The sequence below is a fragment of the Haliaeetus albicilla genome, chromosome 11 (assembly GCF_947461875.1).
Source record: "Haliaeetus albicilla chromosome 11, bHalAlb1.1, whole genome shotgun sequence".
In the NCBI taxonomy this organism is placed as follows: domain Eukaryota; kingdom Metazoa; phylum Chordata; class Aves; order Accipitriformes; family Accipitridae; genus Haliaeetus; species Haliaeetus albicilla.
This window is the reverse complement of record NC_091493.1, coordinates 18015328-18039856: the sequence shown is the minus strand read 5'-3', so window position 1 is coordinate 18039856 and position 24529 is coordinate 18015328. Positions and strand designations below refer to the sequence as shown.

At 45.4% G+C, this 24529-nt stretch overlaps 1 protein-coding gene across 1 annotated transcript in view; it reads right to left on the bottom strand.

Annotated features, from left to right (window-relative positions):
• Nucleotides 1-1410: 1410 nt before the first annotated feature.
• SYNPO2L (synaptopodin 2 like) overlaps nt 1411-24529 on the bottom strand; it is a 36833-nt gene continuing 13714 nt past the window's right edge. Inside the window, exons 2-4 of the mRNA XM_009913693.2 lie at nt 21842-21993; nt 19560-20212; nt 1411-5185 (exon numbers count right to left, since the gene is read on the bottom strand). Of these exons, the coding sequence (XP_009911995.2) occupies nt 2853-5185; nt 19560-20212; nt 21842-21993 (3138 nt within the window). The 3' untranslated portion in view covers nt 1411-2852. The remainder of the gene's footprint in view (nt 5186-19559; nt 20213-21841; nt 21994-24529) is intronic.

The window sequence follows — 24529 nt, the reverse complement described above, 5'->3', positions numbered from 1 at the left end:
GTGAAATGAATTTCCAGAAAGACTCAGGCCCTGAGAGCACTTATCTTTAGGTGCCTGAGGGAAAGGGACAGTGGAACAAGACTCAGACTTTGTGAGGTATTTTTTTACTGCAGAATTATCTTGAGCACCCTTTCTCTGGTCCACACAACCCGCTTTACACCTGAGTTCAGTAAAGCTTTCAATCTAGGCTAGATTGCCTGTCTAAGGCTAACTGGTTTTCCCACTAGCCAGGGAGAGAGATGGCACTGCACAAGGAGTCTAGAGACCAAGCATTTGGAGCACTTCGAGGTCCTTCCCACACCTTTCTTGGAAAAAGAGCATAATTATTCTACTGCTGGGAAGAATCACAGAGCTTCTATTTGCTACAACACAGAAATTTTTTCATAAACACTGGCGATGTAATGCAGCAGAGGAGGAGTGAGAAAGCAATTGTACTTACTAGGGGTTTTTTTTGTGGCATTTCTGCTCTCCTTCACCAGAGCCAATTGGATTCTACGATCTGAATTAACTTCTAAGAATACATAAAATCATCTCAGTTACTCTCACCATCAGTTCAACTTGCCTGCTCCTCTATCATACGACCAGGTGCAGCATCTCTTCTAGCTCAGCCACCCCTTTTCTCGTTAACTCAAGGCTTTCCCAAAGATTTTTCTCTCCATTCTGTCCCGTGGCCAACTGAGGTGTTAAGTGCTCTCCTCCTCCCTACTCCACATGCTCATACTATGTTCAGGGTCCCAGGAACGTGCACTGCCACCGCAGGCCTGCAGAAAAATCTAAGCCAGATTGTGAATGATTCAAAGACTGGCTTGTATGACATTTCCTTTTCCCTCTTTGTCCCCCTCCCACGGTTGTCCAGGACTCCAGCTGCTAGCTGTATTCTCCAGCTTTCTTTTTCTGCGTGGGAGAGCACACATACCTTATGTGCAGGTGCTCACAGGTGTACTTTAGAAACTCCAAGAAAAAGTACAGACTCCAGCTTTTGTGATAAGGGCTAAATATCATAAACTCCAGCTGCGCGAAGGAAGGTGGTCTTGCACTTAGTGAAATCACTCTACCTGCACTGCTTACCGACGTCGCATCAGTCCCATTTGCACTTTTTTCTTCCCAGAATGTACACGTCTTGCTCATTCCTTTCAGAGACCGCCTTCTGCTAGAAGGAGAGGAGCAAATCTTTTAAGATTGAGACATATCTCAAACAGGGCTATGAGACCCTCATCATACCGCCAGTACTCATTCCTGAGCGTCTGGGAAAAGGCTGAGCAACCTCTGGCCAGGAAGAGGAGGCGAGCCACTTCCTTGTAGCTGGGGCATTTTCTATGTTGGGAGCCAGTCATTCAGAAGCAATGCTTTCTTGGTGTACTTTTGGGAATCAAACTGCAAAAGTTGTTGCTGCAAAAGGGCTTGCAGGCGGAAAGCATATGGCGGGGGGGTCTGTGCAAAGAAGAACATAGAAGACATACACAGTCCTCACTAGCATCCTGAATTCTTCCTTGGGAAAGAGAATGCTTTCTTCTTGTATGCTTCTAGGGTAGGGATTAAAGCTGAGGCTAGCCTGGGACATTCAAAGAATAACCAGTCCCGTTTCCGCTGCATGGCTAGCAAACTGAGCTTTGTGTGTTATTGCAGATCCTCTGGGACTCTCAGGGCACTTCAGTTCTTAACAAAAAGACCCCAAGGATACTTAAATCATTTAATATGAAATTTTACTTGTGACTTCTCTTTCCCTGTCCTCCACTTCTATACTGAGAGCCTCTCTGTAAAGGGTTTCCATTTTCCATCTCATCACAGTTTTCAGCAACCTCTATATAAACCTTTGCCAATGTAGCCATACTTCTGTCCAGAACTAAAAAAAGGTGACGTGTAAATGCATATTCAATCCTGCCGCCTTTTAAAGTTAACTCTAACTTCTCGCATGAAATCCTCCTTTGTACTTACGACGCCTCTATCCTGTTCCAGTGCGGCGAATGCTGCAGGGCCTTCCTTGCACACACCAGCCACTGCCTGATCTTAACTTTGACTTTATGTATCCTCAAAAATTGGTACTTCTTTCTGCAGTTCCTCCAGCTTGTGATAGCCCAACCAAGTGCATTCAACGGCCCTCTTTCGCAAACTGCTGCCAGACTTAATAGTAAGGTTTAGCACCTGCCCTGGTGTCTGGAGAAACGCGCACACTTGGCAACCCTCCTGTGCAGGGCACAGTGCCCACGTGGGGATGTGCAAACACCCCTGCTCTCTAACCTCCTTTCCCATGCCCCTCCAGAAGGGACTCTGGGAGAATCGTCCAAATCAAAGCCCCACTTCTACTTTCACTCCCTGCTGAGTGTTGCTGTCTGCATGTGTGTGCATGTGTACAGATTGACAGGCTCATAGAAAAAACAGTCTAACGGGGAGGTTAGGGCGTCTGTACTGTAATCACACCTCTGTCCTTTTCTTTCGGGAAACCTCTTGCCCCCCCGAGTCTCCCTCCATTCAGGGATGACTCCAAAGCCCTTGGGAAAAGAAAAGCACTTCATGAGGACATGTCTCACATCCTTTTGTAACAGAACACTTGCCATTAATCATCTCCAGAAGTGGCTTTTTCTGCTGCATGCAAGTTCCAGTCTCTCTGTACCATACTTAGGCCCTCTATCCACATTCTCCCTCCTGCTGTAGCCACAGCTAGTAGGCCTTACTATGAGGCTGCCCATCTGAGACCAAGCGGAGGCTGGGGGAGAGGATGATGCAGACGGGGAGTAATTTTTTTCTCTTTTCTTCATTTTTTTGTCACTCACCTCAATCTACTGAGCTGACAGGGAAGACGAAAGGAGCACTATCTTTGCGGGGCCTCAGATGGGATGGGAGGGGTGCCTGCCTCAGTGGTGGCCAAAGCTCGGCCTCCACACATTGGCCTGCATCCCTGTTCTCGCTGCTGAGAATTTGGGCCTGGCTGACTGAAACCGCGAGGCCGAGGCTGGCTTTGGATAAGGCCCCTGCCCTGCCTGACCAGGCTCTGGGAAGCTCTGGTATGGCTTAAGGGACTGGCTAAGCTCCACCTGGAAGGCCGCTGGTGTAGCGGGGGCAGAAGAGGCCATTTCTTTTCTCCACACTGGCTCATCCAATGCGGTGGCCGAGCGAGGAGCAAGAACAGTGGGTGCCAGGCTGCTTGAGGCTGGCATGGGAGCTGGAGTGGAGAAGCGACGAATCTCCTGGGCCTTGGGTGTTTTCACGGCGATCTGCTTTTCTGCTGTGAAGGCTGACCTAGTCTGCAGGGCTGGCTGTCCAGGAGATTCTTGAATGTTGGAGCCCGGGGTTTCCTCAAAACAGAACATAGCTGACTTTAATTGATAGGGCTGGTGGCGCATTAAATCAATGACCTTGATCCCTGATTTCTGGCCAGGTGCCTTTTTCACTTTGCTCTCTGCTTTGCTAGCCTGAGATTTACTAGCTGCTAGGGGATAGAAAGGGGACAGCATTGGGTTGTAAGCTATTGGAGGGGGAGCCCGGATGTTGGGTGAATATTTCCAGGATGACGGGAGAGAAGGGGAAGGAGAGGGAGGTCTAGGCTTGGATTCTGGCTTCGCTGTTGTCTCCACCACAAATTTGTCCATGCGGCTCTGGCATTTAGCAAAGAGCTCTGCCCCCTTGCCTTTAAGCTGAGGCATGTCCTGGGCCCCATTTACCAGTCCAACGTCTTGCTGCTGAGGCTTAGGAGCCACTGGAGGCGGAGTCTTGAATTTGCGGCCAGAGGACTGCATGAAGTTGCAGGCCTCAGCACCCAGACTGAGGAAGTCCTCCTCAGGCCCAGACTCGAAGCCTGCGCCAGGATGGTCACCTTTCGGCTTCTCATCCAGGTTCTGCACCAGAGACAGGAGCTCAGGGTTTGGTGAATTTTTCTGCTTCTCCTCAATCTTACTGAACATGGGTTTCTTGTTGCCTCGCCGGCGAGCTTCCTGCAAGATACCTGTGCGGGGAGCTGGCGTGGCAATCCTCTGCTCCCTGGACGTTAAGGGCTCAGCAGGATTTCGTGGCATAGCTGGTGAGACAGGAGGAAAACGCTGCTTTGGCATGGGGGAACTACTTATCATCATGTGCTGTGATGGTGCTGGACTAATATACAAAGCCGAAGAGGCTGTTCCAGGGACTCCTGGCTGGGATGCTGCGAAGGCCTCCCCTTCTGGCTTTGAGGGAGTTGACAGAAATATAGAGGTGGTGGATGTCCGGGCAGTGTTGGCAGAAAGCTTAGTCTCTGGAGCACCTCCTACACTTGGCTCTGACTGCAGTGGTGGTGTTGGCCTTCCTCGTGCAGGAATATACAGAGATGTGGTGGAGCTGATTGGACCGCGGTGCGTTGGCACCTGTGCATTGGTAGGTGTTCCTGGAGCTGAAGGTGAGAAAGGGGGAACCACCGTGCTTTGCCCACTCAGACTTTCACTAGGTTTTTTGGGTGCGGATGGCGTGAAGATGACAGAGGTTGCTGCTGCGCGTTGGCCAGAAGACCCAGGAGTAAAGGGCCGTGCAGACCTGTTGAACATGCTTTTTGAGCTTGCAGAGAAGGAGTCGGGGGTGACTGGGGGAGGTGAGACAAAAGTGGGGCTAGGGAGCCCTAGCAGCTGAGTGGGGAGGGTGGCTGCCTGCTTGCTGGGCAGTTGCACACCTTCCAGGTGGATGGTGAGGGGCATTCGCTCTGCCTTCTGTGGCACAGGCATACCTCCGTTCGTTGTGACCTGCTGTGGCTGGGCAACCGGGGTAAACTGGGGGCTCTTCAGCACCGGGACTCTAGCGACTGTGTACTTCCCAGCCCGTTCCCTCTGCTGCTCAAATAATCGTGCTCCTTTACCTGAAGCTTCACTCAAACCTTTTTGCTTCGTTTCTTTCTCTTCAGAGTGAGACTTCGACTTTTCAATGTCCAGGCAAGTGTCCCAGTCTGAGTGATTTGTTAGGCTTCGGGCATCAGAGAAACCTTCCTCTTCAAATTCAGACTCACTAGTTGGAAGAACACCGTCTTCCTCCTCGTAGGAGCGGTCTTCGTCAACACTCCCAAAGCTTACCAACGTATACTTCTTAGCTCTCTGCCTGCGCTTCTTGAACATCAGCACCCCCTTGGAGTGGGGGTTGGGTGCATCTGTCAGCAGGGATGCAATGGTTCTGCACTTGGTTTTGGCTTCTTTCACGTTCTTCTCTTGGATGCTCTCGTGGCGATGGAGTTCTGCAAGCAACAAAAAACACAGGCTCAGAGCACAGCAAAAGGCTGGGTGGGCAAAGATGGACCGTGATATGGCTATAGGTATTCAGTGTCCATACGAGGAAACACACTGTTACCATCTGCCCTTCTTTTTCATTCTTACCTTCGCTGACAGTGTCTTTAGGTATTGCTGATAGAAATCAATGTGCAGTTTTGTCTTTCCCTGCAAATACAATAGAAGTACATGCAGGTGTGGGAAGGAACTCGTACAACTCTGAGGCCGTTCTCTGTTTCCTGGTCAGACTTGCGTTTTCCTATGCCTCCAGCATGTGGCCAAGAGTCCCAGACTGTATCTCACAGCGTTTTTAAAGTGCATGCCCTTTCTCGTGGGAATTTTTACCATTTACTTATCACCCTGGAGGTGGACCGTGCTTATTTTAGACCTTCTTTGTCCCTTATGGACGATTCCCTGGAGCACATAATCGCTCTGGCCCTGATTTTTTTGGTGAGCAGCCACTGCTGCTGTTAACAACCATGCATACGTACGAGGGGAGAGGTCCTCTGCAGGCATAGCAGAGCTACTTCTTCTCTGGGCCCTTGAGTGCCAGATAAGCAGTGTCTTGTAGCAGCATTCTGTGTAGGGCTGTTTGCTGCTCTCTGCAGCAGCCCTGCAACAGCAGCAGGCACGTTTTCACCCTTGCCTGTGCCCCGTGCCCAGCAAGGAAGAATAGCCTTTGCTCCTAAGCAAGACTCCCAGACTTCCACAATTGATCAGCCAGGTCAGAAGGAATCTACTTCTTAGACAGGCTTGCTTGGAAAAGCCAACACCTGTCGGGACACTGGCATGAAACTGTGGGGTAATACTTTTCCACCTGCTCTGCCAGCTCACTAGTCAGTAGAGCCCTATACCTAAATGTTAGACTATAATTTTTTTATTTCTTTCATTTCTTTCTGTTTCTTACTCCCATTGTCTTTTTCCCGGCATGATAATACAGGTGAAACATCCATCCACTGCCTGCAGCTAATAATTTGTCAAAAAAAGCAGTGTAGCATCTTGTCTAGAGCAGACATTCTCAAGAAAGAGGTACAAAATTATGCCCTGCAGGAGAGGAGAGCTACAGGCAGTGCTGGGAGATGGTGTTAGCTCAAGAGAGGATGGAAGCCACTCAGACCTTTCAGGATCTCACGTCTGATCCTGTTATCACAGAGCATTATTCAATGGGGAACTGCTACTGTTACCTGCAGTGGGGGACAGGGATATCACAGAAGAAGAATATCAGTTTTCCTGAGGGCTGCAGATGTCTCCCAAGACATGGCTACTCTGCACAACTGTGGCAGGTATCCTCATTCCATACCGTACCTGTGCAGCCACAGCAGAAAGAGTTTCCTTCTTTCAGCCCATGCAGAGCAGACAGGCTTCCAGGAAGCTTAAGCTAAAGAAAGAGTCGACTCGAGTTTTGCAGCCATTCCACTGAATGTCTGTCCAGTCCACTTACACAATTGCATGCATATCTCTGAGTTATTCAAAATGGAGGAAATAAGAGAGATTTCTTTCTTGCTACAAGCATCCTTGCTACAAACTACTGCACCTTACCCTCCTCATATTTTGCTTCGAAATTTACAAGGAGGAAGAGCAAGCACTACAGAGTCTTAGTCAAGTGCAGAATATGTAAACTCTGGACTATGAGTGATTCACAGGAGGATTTCGCTCATCAGGAGCTAACAGCTAAGGCGCTACACTATCCAAAGTGAGTGTCTGTATAGCTCCTTCTGACAGCAGAGCACCATGAAAGCGCACAACTGTAGAGTCTGGGCTAGCAAATACTGTTAGAGAAAATATAACAGTAGACAGTCTTGGCTATGCCTCCACCAACTCTTGTTCCTGGCTTAGCTTTAGCATTTATCTACAGCCTCCCTCAGAAATTGCTTTGAACTTCGCTGTGCTGTGAAGTAGCTGGCAAGGAAGGCTCTCTGGAACCTGCTACGCGCCTCTCTCTTCTCTCCTCACCAAAGGCTAAAGCACATTAATTATACCAATCCCCCCAAACAAAAAATGATCATGCTATTCTAGATGCAATCTGCCACGACAGTTTGAGAAAAAAGAGAAAGAGAAATCGTCCTGGGATGAATTTCTGAAGATAAAGAGCAAGAGTGAAATCAGAATAGGCAAAAGAATAGGGCAAGGAAAGGAAAAGGAGAAGAAAGGAAAGGGGAAGAAAGGGAAGAGAAAAGAAAAGAAGAGAAGAGAAAAGAAGAGAAGAGAAAAGAAAAGAAGAGAAAAGAAAAGAAAAGAAAAGAAAAGAAAAGAAGAGAAAAGAAAAGAAGAGAAAAGAAAAGAAAAGAAAAGAAAAGAAAAGAAAAGAAAAGAAAAGAAAAGAAAAGAAAAGAAAAGAAAAGAAAAGAAAAGAAAAGAAAAGAAAAGAAAAGAAAAGAAAAGAAAAGAAAAGAAAAGAAAAGAAAAGAAAAGAAAAGAAAAGAAAAGAAAAGAAAAGAAAAGAAAAGAAAAGAAAAGAAAAGAAAAGAAAAGAAAAGAAAAGAAAAGAAAAGAAAAGAAAAGAAAAGAAAAGAAAAGAAAAGAAAAGAAAAGAAAAGAAAAGAAAAGAAAAGAAAAGAAAAGAAAAGAAAAGAAAAGAAAAGAAAAGAAAAGAAAAGAAAAGAAAAGAAAAGAAAAGAAAAGAAAAGAAAAGAAAAGAAAAGAAAAGAAAAGAAAAGAAAAGAAAAGAAAAGAAAGAAAGAAAAGAGGAGATATCTGTACCTGTATAAGGCTGATCCCAGCTTGAGAAGGCAGAGTCAAGACCTGGAGAGCTGGGCATGTCACAAAGCCCGTTTAATTCACCATAAACAGAGCGAGGCAATGAGAGGAGAAGCAGAGCAGTTCCCTGCTGGAGCAGAACCAAAACTCTGAGGTGTCCAAGCTCTTTGCTATCAGCTCCACAATCCTTTTAAAGCCTCTCTTTTGTCTCGTAGGCATTGCTGCCCAAAGCCATGAGGTCACTTTATCTATTTTTGTCGTCTTAGCTTCATCATTGAGCAGTATGACGGACATTGTCACCTGGTACTTGAATGCACTCCTTCTTTCACCCACCCTCTACTCCTTATAAGGAGAACCTCCTTTATTTTAAAATAAGAAAACATACGCCATACTCTCACTGCTTCTGCGGTGCAAGCTTCAGGTTAGTGTTCACAGTCCCTCAATGTCCAGCTTTTCTGTGCCACAGAGCTCTTCAGAGTAATACAGTGCTTATCTCCAACATGCACAGGCAGAGAAACACACCCAGGAGGAAAGCAACTTTCTTGTCTGGAACCTTCAGACAACTTCCAGCTCTGGATAAATATAAGGAAGTAAAGAGAGAGGAGAGACTTTCTGAGCCTGTATATATCAATTTCCTTCCTTGTCTGAGGAACACCAGTCCATGCTACAGATTTCTGTTGTGTACTAGGACTAAGGAACATTTAACGCAGGAGGATTAGGATCCTGGATGCCTGCAGTGAACTGGTTATTTTTGAGATAATTTGAATTAAAATGGCAGAGGCTGTTAGCCACTCCGCGAAAGAGCGTGGCTGTGCACAGGGACGGTGACAGAGTATTTTTGAGGCCAAGGAGTGGTATTTTGGCAGCACCATTCAGAGCTCCAGCACTGGAGACTAAGAGATGTTGAAAGATGAGCTGCTGATATTGAGGACTGGGTCTACGGGACAAGGGAACAGAGTGTGCTGGGAGTCTACAAATCTCTGAAGTTGTGGCCTGCTTAGCATCTCCTCACGCTTTGGTTAGGTCTTGTGTTACTGCTTCTTTCTATACAGAAGTAATAAGTCCTGTGAGAGAATCCCTTAGCCGTGGCCAAGGGACACTGCGCTGTGATTTTTCCCTTCCAGCATTTCCAGTCTTAGCAACACTGTAGCTCAGGAACCGAAGCAGACCATCTCCGGCGTTAGTGAGTTTAATAAAATGAAGGTATGACCATGCATGCTGAAATCCCCTAGCCATTGCTGCACGCCAGGAAGACAACTTCCACAGGCAATGTTGCTGTAAGAGAGACCTGTCATGACTACTATAGCGGCTCTTGCAGCAAGAGCAAAGTAGTTCAGTCTGTTCTTCTTTGATGACTGTTTACACAACTAGGGATACAGTCTCTTTGGGAAAACTTCCTAGAATTGGATATATGGTAGGCAATTGGAAACGAAAATACTGCTTTGCAGTACAGAAAAAATATAGTTTAAGAACATTCAAATGGAATAGATAAAAGAGTAAATGGAAGGGCTAAAAACTCTTTTACATTGTATTGGTGCAGTAGATAAGTTTTACAGAAAGCTTTTTGTTACCTTTTAAAGCACTTAGTTCCTGTCACCACTAAATTGTGTTGGAATAAGCCACAAACCCAAAAAGTTTCTATTAAGCAAAGCCTATAAAGATTTTTTTTTGCATTAACTTAACTTAACTATATTTCACTGAAGTGAAATAAATAACATTACTAATTACACTAAAGAGAACTAAAAAAAGTGTAAATATTTTCAAGATCAGGGCTTATTAAAAGAAAGCATTTTAATGCATTCTCGGGAAAACTCCAGATCAAGCAGGCCTACACAATGTCAGATACTGTTAATATTCACTAGGTAACGAACAATGGTAAATTTTAATACTAAAGACCAAATTTTAGAAAAGCCATTACCATAGACAATAAGAATGCTGCTAATTTCAGAGAGAAAGACCCTTTTCCTCTGGGATAAAAATACTACTTGTCCACAATTTTTTCACATGGGATCAACTAGAATCTTGTTCTTCCAGCTATTTATGTTAGAGGAGGTTATTTTTTCCATGGCTAACATTGCAAATATCTCAGTAAGTCGTTAGAGGCTAAAGACATCTCATGCGGTTCATACATGGAATTCTTTCAAAATAAGATTTGGATAGATTACATTTGCCTTCTAAATATTCCGTTGTTGAAAGCTTCCACCTTTCAAGCTTCAACGAATGTTTGAATTGCAACTAGTGCAGCAGAGGACTATATATTCTTTTAGTTAAAAGAAGTGCTATAGCTCTTCGGACAGAAAACAGGTTTCTTGGCTATTCGCACACTTCAATTACGTAATCTGTGCATAATAGATATCGTAGATATGGCTTTATCTCCATTTTAGCATGCTGCAGGCAAATGCTTCTGTCCTACTCAGGTCTGCAACACTTAAGCTTAAGGTTAAATACAGAGTTAAGTACTTGTCAAACCTTATTTCTGCTTTAAAAGGTAGTGATTTTTTTAAGAGCTCCCAGTGAGACATTGCCCCTGCAATCTTCTAGTTTTTAGAAAAACAGAAATCAATCTTCTCTGCAAAATAAATTGACAGCCCATGGGAAAACCCATGCCCAGTCATTTTTGAGCATTCTTAGCTATTTTGCGACATCCACACTGGTATTACAAAGCTCTGATAAGCAGAGATGATGCGGACACGTTGTTGTGCGTGGTTGGAAATTTATCAAGTCTCATGGTATCTTGCCGCATAGCTTGCTCTCACAAAAAAGTCTCCCTCATTTGAGTGAGAATTTGCCCCTCTTCCTGAGCTAGATGGAAATGTGTCCTCAGTGCAAAAGGTAGTACACATAGCCAGCTTTCCTGTGCTGACAGCTCACACTCGGTCCCCGGATATTCCCTACATACTGTTTTGCAACAAGACTGCGAAAGGAGAGGTGTGGGGTTTTTCTGTTTGCCAAGAGAGCACCTGTTGATTACAGTAGTGAATTTGTCTTTTGCAGTTGTAGCCCAGTTTCCTAAGAAAGGTTTATGCACCTATGCTGCATGTCCTTCAATCTTAGCTCTTTCTTGCTAATAGCTTTTGAGCGCATTTACTAATTTTAAAGGCTTGAAGTCTCAAAGCTGCAACACTTCTACAAGTTTAAATGCAAATATGTGACTGGACAGAGAAGGTAGCCCTTCACCATAGGTAGCAGAAAGCGTGAGTGCAGTCTTAATTAGGCACAAAAACTGAAGAGTGCACACAGAAGAGAGAGTATGAGTTTTCATTTTGAATGTGAGAGCCAGCAGACATATTTGCATTTTACTAGACATGAGAGAATGAGATATCAAGTACAGGACATAAATTAAAAGGACACCGTAGTCTTTTAGGTCTACTGCTCACAAAATTGCTTGATGTCTGACAGCAGCATACCATTGATTCATCTTCTCTTTGTCCTTCAGTGTTTGTAGCATCCACTCTCTCGTAATACAGACAAGCATATGCTCACCATCTGAGTCTTACTTATGATATCTATTGATTAATACACAGCTATCTGCTGAATCCTTGGGTCATCCATTAAAAAATGCCATTATTGCTATTTCCTGTTACTGCTTTTTAGGTGCAACACACTCAAGAGAAAGAAAAATATATTAAAATCTTCAGTAGCAGAATTTGGAGTCGAAAAAGCAGGTAGGAAGAAAGTAGTGTCGTACCCGGGAACACTTTTGAACTCCTCAATCTAGGTAACCCACCTCCCTCCCCTGTGTCACCCACACACCTGAGTTTCTGTGGAAAGAAAGACCAGAGAAAAGCTGCAAGGTGTCCCAGCCAGGTCACAGTTCTCAGTAGGAGCAGTTTCGGGGCTGCAGGGTGCCGCACAGCATATACTGCCTGTTCTGTCTAGATGCAGAGAGAGGACAAGTGCCACTGAGAGAAAAGAGGAGTGTTGAGATTTTTGTGTTCTGTCTCATCGCCAGTCATATAACATTGAGGTGGAGAGGACATTTGATTGACATATGTTTGTGTTTAAAGCTCCATGGGTGAAAATATAGAGTTAGTCCTGTTTGTTAGATTCAGAAGCCCAGTGAAACACTACTACCAGCTTATCCAGTTAGCTAATCTGACATCATGAGCCATTAGTAGTAATGTTTTCTGTTCTATTTTTAGCCAATTGTGCAATTACCTTACAGTAGCCTTATCCATATTTCTCTCATTGGAAAAGTCATGTGGAACCATATCGGATATCTTACAGAAGCCAACATATACTGTGTTACCTTACTGAACTGGTCAAAGACTATCTCTTTTTCTAGATTTTTTTTTTAGTCCGTGTTGGTTTTACTACTCTTTTTGTTTTCCACAAAGTGTGCTCAAAAGAACTACTTCAGTCACCTAAATGAAGCTAAACATTTATTATATTTTCTTATTCCCAGAGCCTGTGTCTATAAAGCTGCTATTCTTGGTCTCTTTGCCTGAGACCCTTCCCATTATTCCAGGGAATATCAAGGACCGAAGGCCATTCTGATAAAATTTTCAGTAATTCCTTACATGTCACCTCTACAGACAATATGATTCAGGATTGTCCTTTCAGTGTAGTCAGATATGCTGAATCTACTCACCCACATTCCTGCCCCTATATCTTCTGTACAAAGGGCTAGATTCTTGGTTAACATAAAAGGTAGATACAGTGATGACAGTGAAGCTTTAGATATTTTACAACAAACAACTGATCTCTCTTCCTACAACGGATTTAAGTGACTCTCAAGGAATGTTTATTTGTCAGGTTGACAGTTTTCTCCTTCCTAGCTATAATTCTCTCAGTTTTATTGAGCTCTGTTTTTTAATTACCCCTTGTCAAACTCCTTTTATGCCTCTCCCTCCCCATCACTATCACTTTGTGTCATTTCAGTGTTGTCTCTGAGCAGACTTGTCCCAAACTTGTCAGCATGTCCCATATCCCTTTCAGAACTGATGGAAAAAACATTGAATGAGTAGAGGGATTCCCATTGTCTGTTTGTATTATGATTTCTTTCAACTCAGCTCTCAAAATCCTGGAACATAAAAAGTATCAGCTTGGCTAAAATAGTCTATGGGATTATATATAGTTGTTTCAGTGTGATTGTTGCTCTACTCATCATGATAACTGAATCACTGGTAAAATTTTGGCTTAATCCCATTGTTCCCCTTTCAGCCTTATACATCCTAAGTGACTGCAGAAGTGTATCTGCAAGGACAGGCTATGTTAATATGGCAGCATATTGTGAAAAATCACTTGCTGGGGCTCTGCAAGAACCATGGAAATGTGAGCTCGGAAGAGAACTGCTGACAGTCTATCATCAGGATGATGAATGACCTCTGACCATGTCTGAGGAACTGTGACCCGGAGTCAGAGTCTATGCACTGACAAGAGTAACATAGAAAAGTAACATCTGACTAGTTTAGTTTAACAAAGATGCTCAAAATACTATCTCATATAGTGGAAATAATAGGACAGAAGAGAGTATACATGTTTTCAGTTCAGGGATCACATACATTTTTCCTCCGAAGATATTCAAATACTAAAGATCTCTCCCCTCCCAGAGAATATTATATGCAGCTAGATTTATCTTGGGCTAATACATGTTCGGCTAAATCCATGTCTACTTCAGGCTCTGGGGCAGCAGGATAGCAGTGAGGTACAAAGGTGAAGCAGAGCAGAACGCTATCAATATCAGCTTTACTTCCTATGCAACTCACAGCATCTGCTGGACCAGTGGTGCCTGAAGGAACAATGCTGGAAGTCTCCAGTAGGAATACCTGAGGAAGATGGCCAAGTATCTGTGAAAATTTCTGAGATGGTTCAAGAAAGAAGGAAAAATTCATCCACACTAGCCAAGAAAAACAACACTACCTTGTAATCTCTGTCTACCCAAAGAGTTAATATGTCAGCCTGAAAAATATCACCTCTGTTCTTCCGATAAGAAGAATATAAACCAAAGGCATAAGTTCCAACACCATACTCAAGGCTAAAAATAGAATAAAAGGGCTGAGGACGCACTGTGTTTATCTCACTGTGGTCTTCTTTAATAAATAACTGCAAATAATAAAAAAATGTTAGTTATTAAGTGGGATATTCTTAAGCAAAGGCATACAGCTATACTGCATACACCAATGTATGTAAATTGATTTCCCAAGCAGAGGCAGTTTCCAGTTTAATGCGTGCTGTAGTGAGAGCAGGCTCTCCATCTCTGATTCAACCATGGCGCCTGTTGTCCTTGTTTTCCTAGTGGATGGCTGCTCAGGGAGTAGCAAGGGCCAAGGGTTATTCAGCATTGCTTCATACTGCTAGGAACTTCCTGTATGCTCAATACTTCAAGCAATTAGTTTTACTCTTCCGGTCTGAGCAGAATACTTTTGTAATCTACTTTACAGCACGTAGGATGGTAACAGTGGGCTACTATCCTAAATGATTTGGTCTTCTGGACTGCAGAGAATGGTAAAAACCAGTAAGCTAGCCTTAACAACTACATAACTATGATCATTAGAGTCACAACTGTCAAAGCTGAACACCAAGTAGAAAATGTGGTGCAGTAACTTCAAACTGCCATTCAGGTACGTGTTCTTGTTCACAGCTCCTGTGGCCTGTACCGATTGTAACAGGCTGAGAGATGGCTTGGTAAACTCACGCTCTCTGGAGAGAAATGTGAGTGCAGTCACTCTTAGAAGAGGCAATCTGTGTGCCCCTCAAATGAATAGGCCACCTTTATAATCATCCTATCTCGTCAAGTGATGCTGCTGTACATCCGCTTTAAACAAGAAGGATTGCCTTTTCTGATATGCAATGTAGCAACCTACCCATTTTCCCCTCCCTTCCCCTACCATTCATGGAGAGGCTCTTGAGTCCTAGGAACTAAAAATAGTCGGGTGGATAAGTTTAAATTGAGATATTTTGAAGCACTGCTTGCAGTGACACAAATTCCTACAGTGTGATAGCAAGTTAGGAGTAGACTGCTGTCCTGACTGTCTGACTTCTGCTAGCAATTGGTATTTCCAGTTGTGAGAAAGCCTTAAGCCTATTGTCCCTGGGAGACACCTTAGAATGGGGGGTGAAAATCATAGAATCATTGATGTTAGAAAAGGCCTTTAAGCTCATTGAGTACAACCATGAACCATGCCCACTAAACCATGTTCTCAAAATAGGGTGCACGTTAGAGAGCACAGATGGCTGAGGAGAAGCAGCTCTGGCTTCAAACAAATCCCAAGCCTCTGAGTGTGTCGTGAGCAGCGGAGAACACTGCAGGAGCTATGGGGGAATCAAAGAAACGCCCTAGAAATTATTTGTGACACTTATACTCTGAATCTCCCTGCCACCAGCTTCTGTTTTCCGCTAACTTCATGAAATTCAGATATTTTTTAATTTCTATTTTCTCTCTTGTTGTCCTTTCCTTCCTTCTGAATTGTCCAAGCAGCACAGAAATCTTCTCAGGAAGGGATGTGGTTTGGCTCTTTACAGTGATGACGAACTAAGCCCCTAAAGATCTCCAGCTTCCCCAGAGATTAATCACTTCTTTAAAGACAGAAAGTTGCTGTAATAGTGGGAAGGAAGCAAATTTGTACTTCTCTTTCTTCAGATGAGGCAAAGTATTGGATATTCACAGTTATGAATGCTCGTCTGCAATTCACTTGACGTACAAAAAAGAGTCCCTGTTTGCTAGCTGTTCTAGTGACAAACTGAGCAAAGCACCAGGGTGCATAGTAGCCACTGGCTAGCAATGAAGACTGAAGTCCTATTACTTTTAGCACAAGTTCGACACATTTGAATGGCTTCCCACACTGCCGCACTAATCTGCATCAGCAATGCTCTGAGTGGTTTTTGACTAGGCATGGCCAACTCATGTGTCCTGCGAAGGCTGGGATGATGTATGTGGTTATTCCAGAGGTTGGAAAAAAGAGCCAATAACAATATGCAAACAGGGCAGGAACTTAGCAAAGAGACAAGCCCAAACCTCACTGCAAGGGGTGTTGCCGCTCTAGGGAGTGAGCTGTAAGGATTTGTGTCTTTGCTGGGGAAGGAGAGGCACAGCTCAGCAGCTTGTCAACATGTAGGGCATCATGAGGTGGTATCATCAGCTACTGCCAGCTCTTCCCTGTGTATATTTTGCTCCCCACCAGCCACTGCCGAATCCTCATCTTGTCACCACACTGAGGTCTGCTCCTAGAGTCAAATCCTTGCCTAGTGTAAATAAGTGAACGCCACTTACACCTGTGTTACTGCGATGCAAAGCAGCTGTTAGACCGCAGTGTCACCTCTGGGAATTGGCAAGTGACTTGCATCCTCTTAGCAGAGGCAGAGAAAGCAGGTTGAGTTGTCATGCCTTGGCGGAGTTGATGCAAAAAAGTACGTATACTGGAGAAAGACTAGGAAAGATGGTGGAGGAATATGAAAATTAGGAAATTTCCTAAATTGATTGATGATCTTGAGGTCAGCACACAGTTAACACAGATCATATCTGCTAACTACCACAAAAACGAAGGAAAAATCATACAGAAGAGGGGAGGCAGGGACGTTGACTCAACTTGCCTACGATCTGAAAAGATTAGAGCTCTGGTAAGCATGCAGTGAGGACAAGGTCTACAAAACCTCTAGAGACAGGAAATAAAGAGCAGAGCTACAAATCTTAAGTTTGAGAAAACCCAAGACTTTACAGGCAATAGCAGTCTTACTGAGATCCTTGCAGGGTAATAGATGTTTGAGGAATATCAGTTGCTACTCTCAATGTGCAAAAGAATTTTTATGTATCTCTGTTGTTGCACAGGGATTTCAGTTATTCATCTAGAAATTTGTTTTTTTCTAGATACTCATCTAGAAATACTATACATGCAATTCTGTTTGCCTGAGTTGCAGGGACAGGTGGGAGAGGGAGAAACTCTCTGTAGCTTAAAAATGACAGTGAAAAATTAGAAAGAATGAATACAAGGACAAGAGAAATAAACCCCAAATTGGAGAAAACATCACAGCAGGCATGAGGAAGGCATACATTCTAGAAAGAAAAGGTGAGGAACCATCTAGGTAATAGTCGCAAGAAACCAAAAAGGAGTTTTTCACATTCTTGTGGTGCAGTGGTGGGAAGCATGATGGAGAAGGCCATAGCAAAGCAAGGCGGTTGCGCTAAGCAGGTGCACTAGGAATATATTTAGATAGGTAGCACTCCAAAAGGAAAATATCTGATTAGGTAGTCAGAATGGTCCTTAAATGGCTATTGCATTCACCCCCCAGGCTCTCATGACTGATTGTCCAAGTCACCTACCATAGTTAACCCAGATTTTAAAAACTTTCCTAGCTTCTAAACTATGAGCTTGATTTTTAGGTCCAGTTTAGCAAAACCCAGGAGTCTCTGTGTCCCAGAGTAGGCTACGCTACAGTCGGTATTTCTAAGGAAGGCAGAGAAACAGACCATTAAACTATGCTGGCTCTGTGGGAGCCTGAAGCAGCTGTAAGATGCAAGCTCAAACATCCTTGCGAAGGCTACATCTTTCTGGCAAGAGATGCTATATCTTGTGCCTCCCATGCTGATAGCGTCTCTGCAAGCAGCCTCCCCAGGGAGCCAGTGCAGCTCAGCAGTCCCACATCCTCCTGTGTTTATTCCAGGTATAGGTGCTCCTTAGCACCTTCTATCACTCTTCCTTCGTTCACAGAGTTACTGGCTGCCGATTGTGACTTTTATTTTAATGGCTGCTGTGCTTCAGCTTGATCAGGACATAGAGTTTTGCCTTCACAGTTACTGTGAAGATTCGTAACCCAAGAAAAGGCCAAGCTGTTCATGTGAATTGCCATCCATGGCACAGTAAACTAGAAGGGGTTAAGCGGTGGAGGGGTAATAGGAGAATAAAATATTATCTCAGTCTGCAATGCTTCTGGGAACCCTACCTCTAGCTGGCAATAGAATTGCATCACCTTCTGCCACGGGCTATTTTTTTGCCATCACAAATGCTCTGCATTAAATATATGGCTTTCCTGGGAGTCTTCTGTGCTGACGCTGTCCATGGAAATAAGTCTTGATGTAAAGCAATTGCTAATCCACTGCTAGGACTATCAGGTGGCAGTGAGCAGCTGAACATGCTTTTCTCAACATTCACCTCATGCTTGTACATTATTCAAAGGGAAAAAATAGCTTCGTCCTCAGGGAGGCTGAAATTGCTAGTTTCTTTGCTGTCCTAAGGAAAGTGAGTGCTAAAGAATAGACATAATACAAGGCACCAGGTCAGTTGTACTGCCTAGCAGGGCCAGACATAAGGGACCCAACCTAGTCAGTCCTCTCACTACAGGGCACAGCAGTAAGACAACATTCTGCCTGAGGGGAGCAGACTCGGTTTGAAAGTTACCTCTGTAGGATCTCTTAGGCAGAATAGATAGAGGAATGTTTAGCCGAAGGAAAAAAGGAAAGATTGCCTTGCAATATTATCTGGCCTGGGGAAACACATCTAGCATTTGGAGCAGAGAATTAGAAGTTAGAGTCTGTGTGCTTTATTTCTGATTCAGTCTAGTAACTTTTCCATGTCTTCATTTCACATTCTGTTCCCCCAGCTAATTAACTTTAAAAAAACCTGCTTTATTTCTAGGCTCAGAGAAGTGTAAATTAGTCAATCATACTGCACACTGAGGTACTCATATAAAAACAAGTTTTTTTTAATGTTATTGGATAGATCACAGCTGTTAAATCAGGTAACTTCTTGTTTTGCCTTCCTGTTTGGTTATGAAATACTCCATTTGTAGCAGAAACCAGGAAAGATATTCACAATTAAGATCACTTCATGTCCGTCACCAGTAAAAATTTTCAGTACATTATTCCACCTGGGAAGGTATCGACTAGTAGGGATCCCACTACAAGGAACTGTTCCTACAGCTGTTTTATCAGCTCCTGCCTGTCTTCCTGGCAGCCCTCCAATGCCGATACATAAAGAACAATACATTCTACCAGAGCTCACCAGCTGCTGCCAGACATGGACAGCCTTGCTGGATTAAGTACTTGCAGTGAAAACATCGTATGAAAGCCAATGTAGACAAGTCCCTCCCTAAGCTTGACAAGGTGAGAGAACTAAATGAGCTGCTGACAACACTCTTTTAGGGATATGCTTACTGTAAATTATCTCTACTGGGTCCTTAATCATATGTAATACGACGTGCCTCTATGCCCATGTAGAGCTCAGCTGAACAAGAGGACTCCTTGGGAGCCCCTCGGAATAAGCACCCTATGCTTGGTCACCCAGATAGCTAAGGAGCAAACCGAGCTTCTGTGAGATCTGTGAAAGGCCAGGCTGGGGAAATTTAATACCCAACTTCTTTCCTGACACCATCATTTCCTCTGAGTCTTCTTCCGCCCAGAGTGGTGAAGAAACCAATGACCTCCACCCTGTTGCCAGCACATATAGGTGCTAGAGCACAGCTTGTTGTATGGCAGCAGCTTCTACGAGTGACTGCCATACACCAGACCCTTTTCCTCATCTCTTCCTTGGGACATCTTGGCTAAAATAGACCGCAGAGCCAAAGCTACAACAGGAAGTCCCAGTCCCTGCGGGTCTGACTTGACTCTGCTTCTTCCCAAGCTGGAGGAGCTAACTCACTTGACATTTGCAGGAATTAGGCTTTTGGAAGGAGATGCAGCATAGGGTGAGTGGCAGGGTGTAGAGGACTTACTGGCCTGCTTGGCTTTCTCCACGTATGTGGTGGTTAGATCATCATCGACCGGATGCTCCACTGGCCCCACCATGGGGATGAGATGGCGTTCTGCTCGGATAGCCTTGGTAGCATGGGGCAGGAGCATCGCCTCTGGAGAAAACTCCGGTCCCTCTGTCAACGGTGGCTGCAACTGTCCCTCGCTCTCCGAGAATGGAGTGTCTGTGCGGCTGCCAGGCGGGCAGGCAATCTCCCTCCTGGCCACCCTGCTGGAGCTGGCCACTTCGGCCCCCCCCTGCGCAGCAGCCTCCGGCATGCTCTCATAGCCACTCTGTTCAGACAGGGACACCTCGCCCTGAGGCGCATCTGCCTTGCTGTTGGTGCTGTCGGGTGGGGACCGTTGGCTCTTCTTACGAGCCCGGCGGTGCTTCTCCTGGGCCACATTGTCAGCATCGCTGTCTGTCTCACCATAGTAGGCCTCACTATCCGGCGGGGAGGTGAGGCTCTCCAGGTGCCTCTGTGACCTCCGTGGCTGCACAGTGGTCGGGGGTCCAGCCGGCTCAGGGCTGAGTATCTCTGCTGGGGGGCTGAGTGGGGATGGCGGGGAGAGCACACGCTGCCCTGGAGAAGGGGAGCGCTGGAGCCGTGGGCCGGTCTGTTCTCCACCAACTATCCTGTGGGGAGAAGAAAAATCGGTGAGTGAAGTCTGGTTGGTGCAGCTGAACTGGAAGGAATCCCCCACATGTAAGAGCAGGGTAATGATCGAGCCAGTTTCAGGTGTCTTTCAGGTGGTACAGAAACCTGAAGCTCAGACATCAGCTACGTGCTATCATTCTGCTTCTGACTCTTTGAAAAACAGGTGTTAAACACTCGAAAATCAGAATACCGTGAGAGCAGAAAAATCTACTGAGCCAGCTTATTCATCTCCCCATCGATTTCTCCTGGGGAGGTGAATGCCTGCATAGCAAACATTCCCCAGAACAGCCTGCTGCTTGCTGGGGTGGATGGTTAGTGCCTCAGCCACCACACTGCACTCCTGCTGGGACTCCACTGTGGAGCTATGACAACTCTGCTGATGCCAGTACCCCCAAACTTCTTTAGTGCAAAGTGGCCTCCAAACAAAGAATTCGGTGCTATTTGTTTGGCCTAATGGGGCTGATTGGTGTTTTCTCTGGGAACACAAATATAAAATGGGAATAGAGATGTGATCAGAAAGCAATATTTGATATAGTTCTCCACTAACCCAAGATGAAGCCAACAGGTTATGTTATTTCCAAACCATCTGATCTTGGCTCCCAGAGGGCTGTGAGAAGCCTGCCTTTGTCATTTTGCTAATTCATAGTGTGCTGATTTTGGCCCATTGGAATTTGCCCAGGCACCTGTTGGCTGCAGATAGGGTGAGATAAGGCCCTGGCAAGGGACGAGGAGCTATTCTGGACACCTTGTACAGGGAGTCACTCACTCATCGCACTTAATCACAGCTAGGGTATAGGGTGAGCACATCAGAAGGCACCGGCGCTTTTCCTGAAACCAAGGAGAAGATGCTACATGCTCAGGCTTTCCTCCTCTGAGTGCTGCCCACCTCTGCCCCCACTTTACATAGGCCAGCAACCAGCATGGCTGTCCTACTGCTCAGAGTGCTTTTCAGGGCTGTAAAAAATAACATCTGCAGCTCCCTTCACCAGAATCTTATTTCCAGAGGGAGACTTCTGTTTTGGCAGTAGTGTGGACTTAGCTGAGACCTCACACAGCTTTGCTGCCTTCGTCTTTATATGATTCATTTACAGCTTGGGCCTCTTCCTGTATGCACTGAGGCAATGGGTTAGCTTAGCACAGGTAGAACTAGGGATGTTACTTGGGACCATTTTTGTGCTTAAATTTAAGCCTGGTCTCCAGAATTCTGCTGGCTTAGAGACTGCCAAAGATACTTCTTCCTGTACAAAGGACCTCAACTACACACCTCTTATCTTTGTGGAAGTCAATTCACACCCTGTCGGACTACAATGGCCTGTTTGCAGGACAGCCCTCATGCTGCCAACATTTCCCTCCTTCCTGAGGGGCAAGGGCAGGGAGGTCTGCGTTCAGTTCAGCCCCAGGGCTAGGCACTCAGGAGAGCAGCACAGAGACAGTGCAAAACTTTTGGCCGCCCACGTATTAACCATGGGAAAGTCCTCCTAGTACACCTTGCAGTATGGAGAAACCAAAGACTTCCTGCCTGCCGCCTTTCTGCTAGGTGTGGATAGCTGCTGCACTGGGTGAAGCCGCCCGTACTGTCACACCACGGGCACTTGGGAGCAGGTTACCTTTTCACGAGGATGTTCAGCATGCCATTGGACGAATCGATGATCTGCATGGCAGTAGCATGGGAGAGGCCAGCACACGACTTCCCATTGATAGATACTAGCACATCATTTTCCCACAGGCCTCCGCGACATGCTTTGCTTCGCTTTCGGATCTGGAAAAGGAGAATAGAGAGGATAGGGATGAAGGGAAGAAGAGCAGCTATTTAGTTCAGTTGCTTGTATCATGCTGGCGCTTCTATTGCTGTCTGCCTGACAGAATAAAATAAGGCCTAAGACTACTGTGCTGCTAGGGTGGAAGATCAGTCCTCTTGGCTGAGCCCTGGCTGTGTCTTTCGGTCTCTGTATTCCTGTTAACTCCAAGAGTCACCCTGCTGAGCATAGCCCTGACCTGATTACCAACTCAATTTGAGTCCTTCAGTGCAGGTGAAAAACTCAAGAACATCCACGTGCCTTTCTCCTCTCATTCCCTATCTCCTAAGTTGTTTAGGGAGTCTTTGTTTTGGAAAGGGAACAGAAACTCTTTCCAGACTATCCTTGTACATGGCTGTGTGTCCATCTGTACACCCCAACTGTGCTTCCTTGGTATGATTCCTTGACACTCATGCAGAACTCCTGCAGGCACCACCTTCTGGGAAGCAGATACTGGGAATAAAAATGAGGGCTCTGAGGCACTTCTTGCTGTCAAGCATTCCTACTCTAATGGCTTTGGCCAATGTATTGCTGGACATCTGCATCAGGCCATATGGTATCCTGTTACGTAAGTGTAAACGTGAAGTAAATCTTTAGCCTTAACAGGAGCTGTGCAGCATATGCATTACTATGTCTGAAAATGGAGTTTGGGTCTACAGTTCCTAGATCTGGCCTCTCATGGCCATGTTACACCAGGTGCTTGTTCTCCCTTTTGTTCTATCATCCACCAGTTAGTTAAAACTTCTTACTGAAACCCACAGCCTAGCCTTTCTGTTAAGGCAAGCAAGCAAAACAAATGCCCAGTCAGCCCAAAACCATGGATATCTCCAATATAGGAAAGCAATGGGATAGTCTTGTAGTACAGGTTGGTACCCATAATGCTCTTATTTTGCATGTAAAAAAAATAGCCTAGCAAAAACACTGGGTCAGGGCAAATCAGGCCCCGCTGGATTTGTTGATGCTTCTAGGCTATTTCTTCAGATCTTGCAGTTAAGTGAGAGACAAATCAGTGCAGAGGCTGTTTAAAAGAGGGTGCAGTGAACAAACTGTGGCAGATAGATACCTGCAGAGAGATAATACACACCAGGGCACCTTTTTCCATATCTTACAGCCATTGTGCTTGAGCAATGAGACTCAGATATTAAATTGCACAAGTTACTTTGTCAGCACTCCTATGGCAGCCCCAGAAAAAGAAGTGGTTGTGAGAGGATTGCTGCCCTGTCATTGTTCTTACAGAGGCAGGAGGGGAGCAGGAAAGGAGAGAGCAGGAGCCTTGAGGAGGTCCTATGGCATGGCTGGTTGGTCTCAGGGCCCAGGCCCTCTGCACCCATGGGGTGTGTGCACACCCAGGGCTCACCGCTGCTGGCTTGCATTGGGCAGGCAAGAGCACCACTCCTCCCAGGTCAGCCTGTCAGCAGAAGATGGAAAGAAGAGGGCTATCCTCCAAGTTGTTTGTGTGTTCACTGGCACTTATCACTCTATAGCCTCTCCAGCTTGACCCCAAATTTTGCCTGCATTCTTAAAATAGAGACTGGCTCATCCCAGCTGCCACATCCATCAGCCTCTGTTATTTTAGTGCTTTATCTCCCTCCTTGTTAATATAAGCCTGTAATGAGAATGTGTGGATCTCTAATGAACTACTGCTAAAGAACCACTTTTCTGGTGCTTCCTGGTAATCCCTCAAGGTGCAGCTATTAAGAAGAGAGCGCAGACAGATTTTTTTTTCCAGTGCTGCCTACCAACACAGCAGGTAATGCAGAGAGTTAGGAAGCTGAAGAGAGGTTAGAAGGAGGGTCTCATTCTGGTATTTCTCAAAAGGCCAATTGCTGCTTCATGGCCAAGTGCTTGGTGCTCAGAACTGGATGGGCACACACTTGCTGAGTATCTCTCTCATGATGGAGCGAGGGGACTGTGGGTTAAAGGCTGTCAGCAGGTGCTCAGAGCATTCCTCACATCCCATCATACTCCTCCATGCTCACTGAAAGCAATTGGATGTGAGCTGGTGACGAGCCAGGAAGCTTCCTGCAATCTTCTGGTTCCAGAGCACTGCAGGACTTTGCAGGCAAGTATTCTGGATTCCCAGGCAGGGAGGGTAAGGCTCTGTTCAAAACATTGCCTGCTGCTGCTTCAGGCACCTTTAGATCAGAGTAGGCTGGTGGGATGCAAGCTGCCCCACACGGGCTGAGCAAAGTGAACAGGTAATGTATTTCTTTTGTGCCTAGTAAAGATGTTGGCTCTCGTTTGGTCTATGCTGAGATTTTACCAGGGTGGCAGAAGGCCCATGCACTAAAGCAACTGTAGTTACTTCAGTGCTGTTGCAGGACCCTACAAACTAGCTCTGTAATCCAGGAGGGGACTTCATATAGCACATAAATGTTCCTGATTATCAGTCTCCCACAGGTTTATAAACCCCTCCCTGGAAGTTAATGAATCTGCTTCCCGGGGCAGAGGGAAACAAACTATTCGCAGCTTCATTTTAATGACAAACCTCTACCCCAC